Source organism: Bos indicus, chromosome 7 (assembly GCF_029378745.1).
Source record: "Bos indicus isolate NIAB-ARS_2022 breed Sahiwal x Tharparkar chromosome 7, NIAB-ARS_B.indTharparkar_mat_pri_1.0, whole genome shotgun sequence".
In the NCBI taxonomy this organism is placed as follows: domain Eukaryota; kingdom Metazoa; phylum Chordata; class Mammalia; order Artiodactyla; family Bovidae; genus Bos; species Bos indicus.
In genome coordinates, this window is record NC_091766.1 from 59,315,226 (window position 1) to 59,332,918 (window position 17,693).

Here is a 17,693-nt window from a genome sequence, read left to right on the forward strand (position 1 = left end):
AGAATGGAAAGACTGGAGTAGAGGCATATGGATGAACACATTGGAGTATGCATGAGTATGAAGATCTTTAAATCACATATTAATGTCAAACAGAAAGTATCCATCATGAAAGAGGCAGTGAATAATACATACATGTGACAGACACTGACCAAATGTCTTATCCATTTGATGTCTGTTTTGTCTTCAGACACAGCAGTGCAGATACAATGGGATCATTAATAAAGTAGCCTCTGTGGCAGAGATGGAGGCTATGCATGGGTCTCAACATGACTCTCATTTACTAAAGACTATCTAGTGACTTCTATCTCCAAATGTCCATCCAGTCAGAAATAAAGATCAGTAACATGTCCTGGATAGGCATGTGGTGTGGTTTAGTCACAAAGTTGTGTCCAACTCTTGTGACCCGATGGACCATAGCCCACCAGGCTTCTCTGTCCATGGGATTTCCCAGCAAGAATATTGGAGTGGGTTGCCATTTCCTTCTCCAAGAAAGTGAAAGTGAAAGCCACTCAGTTGTGTCCAACTCTTTGTGACCCCAAGGACTTCTCCACGGAATTCTCCAGGCCAGAATACTGGAGTGGGTAGCCTTTCCCTTCTTCAAAGGATCTTCCTAACCCAGGGATCAAACCCACATCTCCCGCATTGCAGGCAGACTCTTTACCAGCTGAGCCACAAGGGAAACCCTGAATAGGCATATTGAGATCCAGTTATCAACCAATTGTCAACTTGATGACAATTTGACTACATTAAATTTCTTCTAGTCCCCCACTCTTGAGAGGCTAGTGGTTAATTCTCACAGGAACAGATATTTACTTCAGATGTGGTTTTATAATTACAGCTTGCAAAACCTCAATCAAAACTACTATCCAGGAGCTTACAGGGTACCAGGTTCACAATCTTGGGACTCTACACAACATATTAGCCACTCACATTCATAGCAAATGTGTCACTGGAATGGGTTCATGACTATGGGTTACAATTGCAGCATCACAAACAGTACCAACCAGAAGCTGCTGACCTTCTTGAGCACTAGAATAACCTGCTGAAAGCACAGCCTAAGCGCCAGGTTGTAGGCAATGGATCCTTCAGAATATAGCATACGCTGAATTAAGAGACCACTATACATTACTGCATCCTCAATAAAAAGAATACATCAATCTTCTGATAGTTGTCCCACAAATCATCTCTCCCAGTGAACCACTGGGGACTTTATACTTCTCAGTCCTTGTAACTCTGGACACTGTGCTTACAAGAGGTACTGGCCTACAAACAAAGCACATTCTCACAGAGTCCCATTGAACAAAAAACTAAAATTATCACTTGAAACAAAGGACTCTGTGTGTCCAAGAAACAGTAATCAATAAGAAGAGTCATTTATTTTGGTTGCAGTAATTGACCCTAATCAACTGGAAGATGTGTAAATTTACAGAAAACAGGGACAAGAAATATGTATGAATCTCAGTTAATTCACATGGATGTCACTTGCTACTACCTCTCCCAATTGTGACTGTAAGTGGTAAGTTTGAATCTCTAGCTTGGAAAATCTATGTTTACCAGAAGCTCCAATACTTTAGGAATAATGGCTTGACTTATGCCAGCAAATAAGCCATTGAGACCATCAAAACTGGTCATAGCATAGCTGAGATAAGTGGAATTAATATGGATTATAAAAAAAGGTGACACTGACCTATGTAACAGAAACAGGGAATCATGGCAGCCAAAGTCGTATACACAATTTGGATCTTCCTTTAAGAGAGAACTTGGATCAGCTGAGGAGTGCCCATACTTGGCGGTCATCAGATTCAATGACTTTCAGATCCACCACAGGGGCTGGGTTGAAACAATGCTCTTCCATGGTTCACTGAGGCTTTCTTAGAGGTGCACTGAAGTCTAGGGTCTCTTTACCCTATATTTCTCACTTTGCCATCTCCTTTCATATATGTCAGATGTCCATCAGAGCATAGCATCTTTCCTTAGCTACTTGTACTCACTCTTCATTTTATCTTTCAAGGCTGCCCACCAGCAAATAACTTGCATTTTTAATCTCTGTCTTGATGCCTGCTTCTCTAAGTACCCAACCCATACATTAATTATTAAGTTACAAGATCAACATATATAGAAAATTCAACTTATCTTTATAGGGAAAAAAACTAATACATAAAAATAAAAATCTAATATGAAACCATATCCAACAACACAATAAACAAAAATATTTATGAATAAGTTTCTCAAAACATAGGAAATATTTCTCTACTGAAAGCTATAAAATGGTTTTAAACAAAATTAAAGAAAATCTAAATAAGATCAGAAATATTCCAAATTCATGATTGGAAGACACTGTTATGAAGACATCAGTTCTCTTCAAATAGATCTATGAACTGAATGCAATCCCAATCAAAATCTCTGGAATTTCTTTTCCTGGGTGTTCATAATGGATTCTAAATTTTATAGAGAAATTTGAAGGACTTACAAAGTGAGAACTTTACAACAGTGTATTTTTATTCCCCTAACCCCAGTTGTTCTTTGTGCTCTTGTCAGAAACCTTACTTGTATGTATTATAAGAATTATAATACAGTATTAGTTTTGATTTAGACAATTCTAAACACGGTGTATGGGCTTCCCTGGTGGCTTCCCTGTTTGTAAATACTGGGATTTAACAAACAAGGAAATGAATAATGGACAGTGGGAACCAGGTTTCTCATTGATAAAGTGTTAAGGTGCATACATACGAGGGGAGAAACTTAAAAAAATACAGTGTCACATGGTACTGGATGAGAGCTGGTGATATTAGCAGATATTCAAGTTATATATATATATAGAGAGAGAGAGAGACAGAGAGACAGAAAGACAGAGAGAGAGTGTTCTATCCTCACAAAAACTTATAATCCCATGTAATTAGAAAAACACTGCTGCTGCTGCAGCTAAGTCACTTCAATCGCATCTGACTCTGTGTGACCCCATAGACGGCAGCCCACCAGGCTTCCCCGTCCCTGGGATTTGCCAGGCAAGAACACTGGAGTGGGTTGCCATTTCCTTCTCCAATGCATGAAAGTGAAGTCGCTCAGTCGTGTCCGACTCTTAGCGACCCCATGGACTGCAGCCTACCAGGCTCCTTCATCCATGGGAGACATATCCAAATTGAAGAGATGAAATATAAGATGGTCATCTCAATAGATGCAGAAAGAGCATACGACAAAATTCAACATTCATTCCTAATTAAAACGCTCAAAAAACTGGGTACTGAGGTACTTTATTACTTACTTCCACACAATAAAGGCCATATACGACAAGCCCACAGCTAATATCGTGCTCAATGGTGAAACTGGACATTTTTTCTTTAATACTGGTAACAAAGTTACCTACTTTTACCACTTTTACTCAAAACAGTACTGGCAGTCCTAGCCAGAGCAATTAGGCCAGAAAAAGAAATAAAAATCATCCAAACCAGAAAGGAAGAAGTAGAACTGTTTCTATTTGCAGATGGCATGTTGTTATATATTGAAAAACTTAAAGAACACACCAAAACAAAAACAAAAACTGTTAAAATTAATAAATTTATTTAGTAAAATTTCAGGAAAAACTACTAATATACAAAAATCAGTTGCATTTCTATACTCTTAACAACAAACTATCAGAATGAGAAATTAAAAAAAAAAAGAAATCCCAATACAATTGCATAAAAAGAAAAAATCTAGGAATAAATGTAACTAAGGAGGTGAAAGACTTGTACACTAGACACAATAAAATACTGATGAAAAAAAACTGAAGACACAAATAAATGAAAAGATATCTCATGTTCTTGGAAAGGAAGACTTAATATTGTTAAAATGTCCATACTACCCAAAGGAAGCCCTACATATTCTACATATTCAATGAAATCCCTCTCAAAATTCCAATGGCATTTTTAAGATACAAAAAAAAAAAAAAAAAACCCTAAAATTCATATGCAACCACAAAAGACTCCAACGAGTCAGAGCAATCTTGAGAAAGAACAAAGCTGGAAGCATCACACTTCCTGATTTCAACCTATCAATATATTCCAAAGCTATAGTAATCAAAACAGTATGGTTATGGGCATAAAAAAGACACATAGACTAACAGAATAGAGAGGTCAGAAATAAACTCATTCATACATGGTCAATTAATTTATGACAAAGGAGCCAAGAATACTTGGGCCTGTCTCCTAGTGACAACTGTCACATCTGTGGGTTTTTACAGAGTCATATCCTTCATCAGAGTCATCATGTAATTTACTCTTGATATTGGATGACATGGAATTTATAACCAATAAATCAGACTATCAGGGTTTAACTGAGCTAAGAAAGATCACTCAGTCTAGCTATAAAAGTTTATAAAAAAACTTTTATATGAAGTTATATGAAAAAAAATTTCAAAGTCATAAAATGAAAGAAAAGTCAGTCAAATTGCTTAATTACAGAAATGTCAAGAGTACCCAGATCTCTAGCCTCTAAATACAATGGTGTTTTCAAGTCTCATGCTCTAAGTAATGAGGAAGACTCAAATATCCTGGGGTGAGAAAGGTCATTACAATCAGGAACTAGAAAAAAGTTACAAACTCAGGGATCACAAAGTTGACCAAAAAAAAAAAATTCTGAAATGGAGCAGGACCCTATGGTCCTTGCCCACCCCAACCCCCCCATTCCTCTGTCTGTCTTGTGTCTGTGGAAAGCTTTAGTCAAAGAATAAGTTTAATCAGAGAAATGAAAAGTGCAGAAACAAAGGAAACAGTCAAAGGAGACCAAATAATAATAATGTAGTCATTAAGCATAGTCAAGGACCATTAGTTATTTTTCAAGGGCTATAGATTACATTCTGAGCCACCTCTGTGAGCTGTCTTGTAGACACTAAAACTTCAGGGTGAAGAAATTAACTACATGATGACTGGACTGTACCCACAACATAAGCAGCCATAATTCTGAGAACTGGCCTCAAAGAAATGGGCACAGACAGACCCTGGAACTGAAGATCAACTGTACCTAAAATAACCCCAAGATGATGTTGGTCAGATCATCAGTGACCAATGTGAAGATGACTGTCAGAGCTGACTGTGCTATTTCTGCATGTAACCCCCTCCAAACTGTCTATAAAAGCTTCTGCCCACTGGTTGCAGTGATGGGGGTGGTGGTGGCGGGGGGGACGCAGGGAGGCAGTTGGCCTTTGGACAGACATCTGCCCTCCCCTGCAGTTGCCAGCATCTGAAATAAAGCAAATTTTCTTTTCCACCAATTTGGCCTGTTTATTGGCTTTAGAGCAGCAAGCAGCCCAACCTCACTCATCATTCGATAACAATTCTAGTGATTAATTTCACTGTTTTCAACATCCTCTGGTAACTCAAAGGATTAACACAAGGTCCAGTAAAACTATTTACCAGAGAAACTGGAAAATCAAAAGTAAAAAGGACATATTTATTATTAATGAGATGCCATCACTGACTGTTGGGAAATAAAACAAAAATATCAAGGACATCCAATTCTACCAATAACACTTGGGTCATTCATTCCCTAGCAGATGAATCAACAGAGATCCAGGAATTACCTTCTTTAGAGAGTCCCATCTTCAGCAGATTGACTTCCAGCTCCACCTGACACATTTGGAAGGCCTAGTCTTCTTGACCTCATTAATCCCTCAAGAACAGCAGGAATCAATTTAGAAATAACAGGACTAGAGAGTTTAACAGACGAGTTCCCAGTAACTGAAGCATGGCCCTCAGAAAAAGACTCAGTGCACAGTACTTCAGCAAAATGACAGCTAGGAATTACGCCCCCTGCCACTCAGCAGCCTCAGCCAAGAAATGTCAATTTTAACAACAATCTGCACATGAAAAATAACCCTCCCAAGAGTTTAGAATTCCAGGTGAGGGATGACCAGTACCTTGGTGAAGCACAGTGATAAGAAAGGACGCACTGAGGAGAGTAAGAAAGACAAATTCGTAGTAGCCCCATACTCTTCTCTCAAGCCCATGCAGCTCATGGGAGAAGTGAGCACTGGAATCCACTAAGGATTCCAGAGCTGGCTCGCCCCAGCATCTGATCCACTCCTGAAGCCTTACATGTCTCCCCGCTAGTGCCAGGAACTCAAGCCCTTCCAACCTTATGCCAGCGCCCCAGGCAGCTCCTGCAGCCTCAAAGGCGTACCTTGTCACCAGTTTGCCAGTGGGCTCCCTGTGAACCAAAAAAGCCAGTTGATTCACCACTTCCCTACTCCGGGTCCTCCCCCTGACCCACCACCTGTTACCAACCTCCTCCAGCGGCCCAAGGAGTCCTCCTCAGCACCAAGTTCCCAGAAGCCTCCACAACTGGAAACCCACTCATCGGGAAGTCAGTCTTTTCCAGCGACCCAGGCCCCGCCCATGGCTGCGCCCCCTAGAGGTTCCTGGGAATACAGGTCCCTGTTGCACCCAAGCTCCAAGCACACGGGCTCCTGTGAACACAGGTCCTAAGTTACCCTCGTGTCCAGTGGCTCCAGTGACTGCAGGTGGCATCCTTGGCACCAGGCACCTGGAAAGCTGCACTGAATTCAGGCCCCAGGTTCACCCAGCCACCTGCTGGCTCCAGTTCCCCATCCTTCCTCCCACAGCTCTCAAGGTCCAGGCAGCTTCCTCAGCTTGCAGAAGGCTGTGTGAACTCAGGTTTCTGGCCCACTCTGATGGCTGTGGTCACTGGTGGCTTCTTGGCTCCAGGAAGCTCCCATGAACTCAGGTTCTCAATCCACTCCAGGAACTTCAGGCTTCCAAAATCTCAGATAGCTCCAGCAACTCCAGGCTTTCGGCCCACCCTGTGGCTCTCACATGGGAACAGACCTCTAGAGGACCCCTATGAATCCACATCCTAGCTTGACTCAGCACTGCCTAGCTCATGTGACACTGGTCAGCTCCCGATGGGTTCCAGCAAATTCAGGCTCCTGGCATTTCCCATGGTTCTGAGGTCTCAGGCTCCCAGACAACAAACACCAGGGAACTCAAGTTGGGAGGCGGGGAGCAGGGCGGGGGAGGTTGCGGGGGAGGAACCTGAGGAACACAAAATGAAAATCCACAAAATGAATGAAAAGGCAATCTGTGTAATGTGAGAAAATATTTGCATACCATATGTCAGATAAGGGGTTAATTTCCAAAATATGTAAAAATCAATAAACCTAATAACAATAAATAATGAAACAACTTGATTAACAAATGTGCAGGGGAACTGAATAGACAGCTTTCCAAAGATACCGATGGCCAACAGGTACATGAAAAGGTGCTCAACATCACTAATCATCAGAGAAATGCAAATCAAAGCCACAATTAGATATCACCTGACACCTGTCAGAATGGCTATCAATAAAAATACAAGAGATAACAAGCGTTGGTAAGGATGTAAAAGAAAGGGTAAACTTGTGCACTGTTGGTGGGAGTGTAAATTGGAGCAGCCACTATGGAAAACAGGATGGAAATTCCTCAAAAAATTAAAAATAAAATTACCATGTATGTGCGTGCTTATTTGCACAGCTGTGTTTGACTCTTGGCTACACCATGGATTATAGCCTGCCAGGCTCCTCCGTCCATGAGATTCTCCAGGCAAGAATACTGGCCTAGGCAGCCATTCCCTTCATCAGGACTTCTTCCCAACTCAGGGTTCAAATCCAGATCTCCTGCATTGCAGGCAGATTCTTTACCATCTGAGCCACCAGGGAAGCCCCAAACTACCACATGAGCCAGCAGTCTCTCTTCTGGGTATAAACCCAAAAGAAATGAAGAGAGAGATGAACCACCTTGTTCTTTGCAGCATTAGTCACAATATTCAAGATTTGGAAACAATGTATTATATGTGAATACATTGAATATACATATATTTGAATGTTATTCAGCTATAAAAAGAATAAAATTCTGTTATTTGCTATTTGATATAACATGGATGGATTTTGAAGGCATTACACTAAGTGAAATGAGTCAGACACAGAAAAACAAATACTGTTTGACATCATTTATGTGTGGATCCCAAAAAAAGTTGAACTGGAAGAAACAGAATAGAATGGCAGTTTCCAGGAACTGGGAGGTTTGGGAAATAAAGAGATACGCGTCAAAGGATACGAACTTCTAGTTATTAAGATGAATCTGTTCCGGAGATCAAATGTATAGCATGGTAAGCATAGTTAACAGTACTGTCTTGTATATTTGAAAGTTGCTAAGAGTGTAGACCTTAAATGTTTTCATCACAAAAATGAAATGGCAATTGTATTAAGTGGCGAATATATTGATGAACCCTATGGTGATAGGTTTTTTACAATATATAAATGTATTGAGTCACCATATCATATACCTACAAAATAGTACATGTCAATTATATTTCAAAAAAGCTGGAATTTTTTTTAAATAAAGAAGAAATGCATGAATTCCTTAAATAACATGCAATACCAAGGTTTTTTCACAAATAGACAACCTGAAGAGTCCTATACCTACTAAATGAATTGACTTTCTTTTCTAAGAAAATTAGTTACCTAGAAAACTTTATTAGAAAATTTTACCTAACTTATTACAAAGAAATAGTATCAATTCAAAACAAAATCATGCAGAATACTGAAATGGGAGGAATGTTTTCCATATCTTTCTGTGAAGCCAGTTAGATAATAATCTAACCACACAGACATTACAAGAACAGAAAACTACATGCTGATATGCTTTATGATCATTGATTACAAAATTTAAACAAAATTTTGAAAAACTTAAGTTAAGAATATATAAAGTGACACAGTGAAGTTTGTAAATACAAATTGTATTTAACATTTGAAAATCAGTTATTCAACATAGTAACAAACATCAAACTAACCAAAAAAAAAGTATGATTATCTCAGAAGATGAAAAAAAATGAACAAAATTCAAAAGCTATTCTTGATTTTAATGAGAAAAAACAGATAACTAGGGGTAGAAGGGAATTTCCTCAACCTGAGAAACAGCTACAAAAAATCTACAACTTTACATTTAATAGTAAAATTCAAAATGTTCCCTCAAAATATTAAAAAGGAGAAAAGATAACAAATGTTCAGCTCTACTTTTTATTCAACATTGTTATGAAAGATCTAGCCAGTAATCCAGCAAGAAAAAAAGATAAAGTTTATCCAGATTGAAAGGAAAATGCAGTTTGGCCATTATTCAAGTATAACACAACTATCTATAGAAAATACAATAAAATGTACAAAAAATCCCACCATATGATGGTTGAACATCTGGATATTCATATACAAAAAAGTGAACTTCAATTCACACTCCATACTATATATAAAATTCACATGAAAAGCTTCTTAGATCTAGATGTAAAACAGAAAACTAAGTTTTAATGAGGAAAAATCTTTATGAATTTTTACTTAAGAAAAAATGTCTTAGCTATGACATCAAAAGCATGATACAGGAAAGTAAATTGTTTTATTGGACTTCATTAAAATAAAAACTTATTTATAAAAAGTTTGATAGTTTCTTAAAAAACAAACCATAGACCCATTATATGATTCAACTATCCAATTCCCAGTTAATTACTCGAGGGAAAAATATAAATGTCACACACAGCTATGTACAGAATGTTATAGCACCTTGGTTTACAATAGCCACAAACTGGAAACAACTCAAATAGGGTTAATCCCACTTTGGTAAGTGATTGGATAAGCATGCTATGGTATATTCATTAAAGAATGGGATAGTATTCTGTGATTTAGAAAATAATTTCCTATCCATACATGTAACAATATACATGAATCTCAAAAATGATTGTAAATGAATGAAGTCAGAATGAAGAATATATTCTAATCTACAATGACAAAGAGCAGAGCAGTGATTGATTGATGGTATCTTTCCATCCTCCTTTTATACCATTTTTTAAAAGTAGCTGCATATATACTCCTGCTTTTTGATAAATGGTTATGTTGTATGAAAAATTTTCAGTAAATTATTTTTATTCTTCCTGAAGTGTTCATGAAGATTGAGCCAAATGACCTTTCTAATTGGGAGTGTAGGGATGGATAGAGAGCAGAGGTATTCTTTTGAAGTGAGGATCCTTCAAGGAAGTAACCTTTGCCATTCTCCTTCAACTGAATACAATCATCAAGATATGTGTCTTTTCAAACTACTATTTGAACTCATTTCTTTTCCCAGAGCCTCACTGCCAGTTCACTGAAAAGACAAAATGGCTTACTTTCAAATGATAAGGTCTATTTCATTCTTCATTTTGGCATCTTCCATTTTCTCTGGTGAGTAATTTTTCTCTTAGTGAGAAACTTTTAATCATTCAGTATTTGTCAAAACTTGGGCCAACTATGGATAGGAGACCTCACTGATGAGACTGATGATAATTTTTTTTTTTTTATATACCAATGCTCAATGGATGATGTAGGAGATGCTTTTAAAGCATACTAGCCTGGTGGGCTACAGTCCACAGGGTCGCTAAGAGTCGGACACGACTTCACGTTGATGACTGAGCGACTTCACTTTCACTTTTCACTTCCATGCATTGGAGAAGGAAATGGCAACCCACTCCAGTGTTCTTGCCTGGAAAATCCCAGGGACGGGGGAGCCTGGTTGGCTGCTGTCTATGGGGTCGCACAGAGTCCGACTCAACTGAAGCGACTTAGCAGCAGCAGACTAAGATTGGTCTTCCGTGGTGGCTCAGGCGGTAAACAGTCTGCCCGCAATGCAGGAAATCCAGGTTTGATCCCTGGGTCAGGAATATCCCCTACAGAAGGGAATGGCTACCCACTGCAGTATTCTTGACTGGAGAATTCCATGGACAGAGGAGCCTGGCAGGCTAGATGAGATATAATGAATTTGTTTGCAGATCCTAATCCTTGAATATGGAATGTTTTCATGTAAGTTCAGGCTCTTACTGTATTTCAAGGTTCTCATCTACAAAGTGGGCACTACCTATTTTTGACAGAGTTACTGTTAGCTGGAGTTATATAAACTACTATGGAAGAGTATGTGCAATGTAGTCAGATTCAAAGCAGACATAAATGAATGCATACTGACTGAGATTTAATTTTTGGATTTTTCTTGTATTCTAGTATCTAATCTCAGAAACAGAAAGACATCATCACAAATATATATTAAGGTTTTTTTTTTACAAAGAATAATGTTCTTTATTCTGTTTTTAGATAATAACTTGTCAAAGAACATCAAAGAGTGACATATTATTAATCTATGCTCTGGTTGCAGGTATTCCCTTTGGAATTTCAACACGTTTTGAAATACGTCTGGTAAACTATCATTTGGATCTTTAAATTAAAACTTAGTGTTTGTTATACCACCATCGATATTTAGTTTCATAGGCAATTAAGGATTTGAATGTTGATCCTAAGAAAAGTGGGCATTGTTTTTAGCAAAGATACAAGGATTCAATACAAATATTTGGGAACTTTAAAAGTGGCTGTAGTCAACTACAGTCATTCAGACAGACAGACAATACAATTGACCTGAAGGAGGTGATGGTAGCTCAGAATAGGAGAGTGGAAAAGAAAATAGACATGAATAGAATGTGCCCTATTTTCACATATTCAAAACCATCACAGAGCTTGTTCCATGTGCCAAGAAATATTCTAATATTACAATTACAGTATTTAAATTTGAATTCAAATTGAATATTCAAATATTAAGTCAAGAAAGAACTAAGTTTAGGACATCAGTAGGCTCACAGTGTGTGGAAGATGCTATTCATATTGTTATTGTAGCTAGTATTAATATCTTTTATAGCCTGACTGTGACAAGTTTGAAGATACAACGGGTTGCACCAATGAATACTTTCCTGTCTGTGCATCAGATGGCAACACATATAGCAATGCATGTGCCTTCTGCAATGAAGTTAGGTAAGAAACAAAATTTGTATGTTTATCTTCATACTAATACTTATTTTTAATATTAATGCCTCTTTTAAGAACTCTAGGACAGAGACTTACCTGGTAGCTCAGTGATGAAGAGTTTGCTGCCAGTGCAGGGGATACAGGTTCTACCCCTGGTCTAGGAGGATCCCACATGCTGCGGAGCAACTGGGCCTGTGTGCCATAACTACTGAGCATTAGCTCAGAGTCCGTGCTCCACAACAAGGGAAGCCATGAAATGAGAAGCCGGTGCACTCTCCACAACTAGAGAAAAGCCCACGCAGCAACAAAAATAAATAAATAAATAAAATTATAAAAGAAAAAGAACTCTAGTTAGTACTGGCATTAATTCAAATACACTAAGGCACAATTGCTATACCTTTGAATTTATCATTTCTAAGAATTTTGTTGTGGGGTTATCTTTATAATTACTCTCATTTGCAGTGCAACACCCAAATTAATTAAATGAATGAAATATAAACAATTAAAATGTTAACAACAGTAGAAATAGATGAATTACTTCACCTAAAACAATTTTTAACTTTTACTTTAATGACATAGAGATAATATATTCATTATAAAGATATATTTTCATTATCTGCATTGTAGATTTTTTAGCTTTTCCCTACACTTTAGTTCATTTATAATTACAAACCATGCAGGAACAATGAAGTGACCCTTTATAGAATGAAACAGTATAAAGAAGGGACTGTATCTTAAATACTGTTCTTTGAACTAAATTTCCAAAATTCTGTTATTCACTTAACTTTTAATTAGGCTAGATTTTAATGCACTTACTTGATCACAATGTAAGTATTTGATTATGTCTTAAAGAGAGAAGCTACTAAACAATCAAGCAATAGAAAACAATAGAAGAAATAGAAGAAAACACAAATTTTCCTTCCTATGAAGATAGATCAAAATAGTGTGGCTTTCAGAGGTTGGGTCAACATGCTTTTGTTGCTCAGGGATGGAGAGATGGGTAAGAAGGAAGACAACACTAGAGAGAAGCCTCAGGAAAGTTAAGTTCAGCAGGAGGATTATCACAACTGGAGAAGCATCAGTAGATAAACAGTCAGCCTAGCAAGCAGTATGTCCATCCTCCTTTTCCACAGGAGGGAGAAGAGGCAAGAGGGACATCTACATAGGGAATTGAGGGTCAGAAAACATTCAAAACCTGGTTAGATGATAAGCCAGCCTCTGAGATGTGCCTCAATAGGATCTGCCCCAAGGTGCAGTTTTTCAGTGCAAATTGGAATTAACAAAGCCATTGGAATCTGCACAGAGAGCCAGGCCAGTCCATAAGAGAAAACTCTCATTCTCTTCAGAAATTAAACAGGCAATGATGTCAATTTATTCTGAAGCAGAGAAGGCTGATTCTCATTCTTAAAACACTCTTTGCATACTTTTATAGAGCAAGTAAGCGTGGTTTCACTGGCATAGAGAAGACAAAGGATGGCTACAGAGTTTGGCTATGGTCAGTAGACAGCTCCTGGCCCTTCAGAAAATAGATTCAACCAATGCTGAGTCCTTTAGTCAAAAGTCCTAACTCAGGGGAAACACAGTGAGTCTCATACAGAATTTATAACGTAATTATGTTTTCTTTTTCTTTTTAGGAAACGTGGTGATCAACTTAAATTTATTAGTTATTTTCAATGCTGATTCCTTGATGTAACTTTCTATATGAAATGATTCCTCTTATCCTTTCTGTTTTACTGAAGGGGATTTCCATGGTTTTTACAAAGAGTAAGGAAACTCAGGACATATTCTATATGATTGATCTATACATTCTTTTTCATAATAAAGTTTGAAAATTCTTGAATTCAGTATTTCTGACTCTATATGATTTAATGACTTTCCTGTTTTAGAAAACATAAGGCATACATAATTTCCTATGACAATCATGATTGCCTAAATAAAAAAGATTAACCATGCAAAAAATATAACATCTCTTGTGGGTTCTTGTTCTCTGTCACTCTCATATCCCTAAGTGGTTGAAAGAACACAGTGGATACTTAAAAGATTTATTCACAATTAAATGAGAAACAATCCCGTGTAAATCTCTTTTGAGAAAATTGGTATTAGAAAATTATTTATATTTCTAGGAACATAACAGTGGTTCAGAAAGTTATATAATTGAGTTTGTAGTATCGATCTACTCCTGTGGACTATTTAAGTTCCATCTTATTCCAAATCATTGAAATAAATGCCACTGAGTCACTATCTCAATCTACTGAAGCCTTACCTTTGTTCTATTCTATTCTATTGCTTTAAAAAAGGTTGATAGAAAAAAATAGTTTGAAATGCTCTTAAAGTTTGTGTGTGTGTGTGTGTGTGTGTGTTTCTTTAACCAAGGAAGGAATCTGATACTAATAGAGATGTTCTATTATCAAAACTGTGGTAAGGCTTCACAGACTTACTTGCTTTAGTCCTCACAGATACGTGGTTCAAGTGTGGTGGGAGTTGCTCAGTCGTGTCCGACTCTTTGAGAACCCATGCACCGTAGCCCGTCAGGCTTCTCTGTCCATGGAATTCTCCAGGCAAGAATACTGGAATAGGTTGCCATTCCCTTCTCCAGAGATAGGTGTAATTAATTATCTAAAATTACAGATTTTGAAGTTCTGTCTTAAATCATGAAAGGAAAGCCCATGAACCATCTTACCTCAGCTTATTTAAACATTACCTTTGTTGTAGCCTTATATATTTTGCTTTCAGGTTGGGGCAGTATGAAAAAGGATTGTTGACATTTCATTAAAGATTTTTTTTAACAGAAGATGAGAAATTCCCATTTATTTGGTATTTCAAGAAGTATGTTAAGGCTCTGCACATTTCTTAGTCTTCATGGAAAAGTGAGTTAGCTGTAACGAAGTCCATTTTTTGACAATAAGGAACTAAGATGTATGATTTAAAATATACTAAAATATGCTATTATGGTAATAAAGATAAATTTTACTAAACTGCATTACTCTTTTATTAAGTCAGGAAGAGGTTGCCCCAGATGAGTTTCTGTGATGATGAGTTGAATACCTTTGCCTAAATAGGGAGATATGAATCAGTGTACATACAACCTCAATGTCCAGTTGGATAGAAGAATCAGAAATAGCCCTGCAGGGTCTCATGAATAAGTAGTTCTATTGAAATCATTTTGAATTTTCATTATTTGGATAAATGCATCAATGATTTCTTCCTCTTTATAGCCATAGCCATGGCAAGGTTCATTTATATCTGTCCGATCTTAACCTGGAAAGGGATTTTTTTCTTCAGAATGCTGACAGTTCCATACATACCAGAAGCATAATCACCAAACCTGCCTTTAGATGTCACACATACTGACTCTAACTTTTCAGGAAGTGTTCTTATCTTCCTTCCTTAGGCCAATAGATGGCCTTGTTGGATTCCTGAGTTTCATCCTCCTGTGCTGTACCTTTTAGGGAGTAATATAGCAAAAAATTTTACTGTATTAAAGAGTTACAGAAAGAAAAGAAAAGTTATAGATATTTAGTCTATTACTTTTCCTATCTTCTATGGTAGAAATATTACAGAGATGATCTGAGTATGTGTGTACAGGGATGGCAAGTGAGAGACTGAAGCTTCCTTAGTACAAATTCACTGTACATTTTTTTTTTAAACACTGATCATGTTGTGTGGTTTCTAAAGTTGGATGCCTGGAGATGTTCCAATATGAATTTTTACATTCTTTTTAATTTCTGTTTTTGGTTATGTTCTATACTGATCAAAAGACATTCCTGTCAATGTATGTAAGAATATGAAAAAGAATAAATATATATGTATAACTGAGTCACTTTCTGTACAGTAGAAATATAACAGTGTAAATCAACTATACTTTAATATAATTTTAAAAAATACATTATAGTAATGACATATATAATTAAATATATATTATAAAACATTTTACCTGTGAGGGTATAATATCAAAAATGCTTGCAGACAACTAATCCCTGCTTTAATCCAATGTCTTATTGTATAAGCAAGGTTAAATGAAAGCCACAGAGAAGAACTTGCCTGAATGACAGGTACGACAGAATAAGATCTAGATAAACATCCTAATATTCAGGATTATCAGTTTTCTACCTTTCTCTTACTTCAAATGATTTTTTATATATTTATATCTGGTATAAAGCCTAAATTAAGATACCATATTGGACTTTCCTGGTGGAACAGTGGATGAGAATCCACCTGCCTATGCAGGAGACACGGGTTCGATCCCTGGCCCAGGAAGATTCCACAAAGCCCATGCGCCACAGCTACTGAGCCCATGTGCTACAACTACTGAAAACTGTGCTCCGCAGGAAGAGAAGCCACTGCAATGAGAAGCCCACGCACCACAGCAAAGAAGCCCATGCCGTAGCTTGCCCGAAGGCCTGCGCCAAGCAACAAAGACCCAGTACAACCAAATAAATAAATAAACTTTAAAAAAAATCTATAAACAAAAAAGATGTCATTAAAAAAAATCATATTAAGTCCTGCCTTGATATCTGAGCCTTGTATGTGCTTAGTTGCTCAGTCGTGTTCGACTCTTTAAGACCCCAAAAACTGTAATAGCCCACCAGGCTCCTCTGTCCATGGGATTCTCCAGGAAAAAAATACTGGAGTGCATTGCCTTTCTCTTCTCCAGGGGATCTTCCAGAACCTCAAATGCCTAACCATGAGTTTCCATGCTCTCACCAGGGACAAATCCCAATGAATGACAATGGCTGCCCACAGGATAGTACCTCTGTCAGCAGGATCAACTATATTCCAGTTGGTCTTCAACCTGATGGGTTTCACTTCCATGCCAGTCTGAAAATTATTGAAACAAGCAAGTGACATCATTCCATAGCAAAGAGAGGTCACTGTATTTCTTGTTACTACAAAACATGCTTCACTTGTTCAACCTAATTATTCAATTGAATGATTTTGTTGGATAGGGCATCTTTGTAAATACATTATACAAAGTAAAAGAAGTCAAAGGAGTAGACACAAGGGACAACATAGTGTTTCATTGTATTTATATAAAACTTCCAGAAAAGGCAAAGCAATCAAATAAGATGGAGATTGGTGGTTGCCTGGTGCTGAGGGTTGGAAGTGGGAGTGACATCTAAAATATAAGAAAGATTATACTGGATGATCTGAAAGGAAAGGAAAGTGAAGTGGCTCAGTCGTGTCCGACTCTTTGCAACCCCATGGACTGTAGCCTACCACGCTTCTCCGTCCATGGGATTTTCCAGGCAAGACTACTGGAGTGGGTTGCCATTTCCTTCTCCAGGGGATCTTGCCGACCCAGGGATCGAACCCTGGTCTCCCGCATTGTAGGCATACGCTTTACCATCCGTGGCTCAGACTGAAGTCACTGGATGCTGTAAATGTTCTTAAATTGTTGTGATGGTTATATATCTAGGTATATTTACAATAATCATTGCATTATACCTAAAAATGACTATGTTTTTAGTATATAAATATAAAAATAAACATGTTTAAAAGTAATAAAATACAAGTTGCATATTAAAAGTGCCTTTTATTACCAAAGTTTCAAGTTTTAACTATTATCAAATCCCAAGTTTTTTATTTTCATTATTGAGTAAAATATAAGATTCTTTTAAGAACTAAGTTAGATTACATATGGGAAGCTGCTTCATAGAGCTTTGGTAGACAATAGTGACTCAATAAGAAATGGTTTCCACTCTTAGTGGACAATAATTTTAAATAGTATACTGAAAGTTCTGAGAAAATAGTATTATATCTATTTTTGCTTAACAGCTTTTCCCTATAATATTACTTAGGGCTTGATACATAATAGGTTTTTATACAATATTTTTAATAAAAATAAAAAGAATACATA

The 17,693-nt window shown here is 37.2% G+C and overlaps 1 protein-coding gene across 6 annotated transcripts in view; it reads left to right on the top strand.

Annotated features, from left to right (window-relative positions):
* LOC109561281 (serine peptidase inhibitor Kazal type 14 (putative)) overlaps positions 1–17,232 on the top strand; it is a 45,333-nt gene extending 28,101 nt beyond the window's left edge. For 2 of the 6 annotated variants that reach the window (XM_019963660.2, XM_070793814.1), the window contains 4 exons: positions 10,140–10,234; positions 11,196–11,236; positions 11,730–11,842; positions 13,471–17,230. Coding sequence is in view for 2 of the 6 variants with exons in the window: in XM_070793816.1 (XP_070649917.1) it covers positions 10,171–10,234; positions 11,196–11,236; positions 11,730–11,842; positions 13,471–13,516 (264 nt within the window). In the remaining 4 variants the exon portion in view is untranslated. Of the gene's footprint in view, positions 1–10,139; positions 10,235–11,195; positions 11,237–11,729; positions 11,843–13,470 lie in introns of all 6 variants that reach the window. The other 4 variants (XM_070793816.1, XM_070793817.1, XR_011567740.1 and 1 more) reach the window with 3 other exon arrangements.
* The last annotated feature ends 461 nt before the right edge of the window (positions 17,233–17,693 follow it).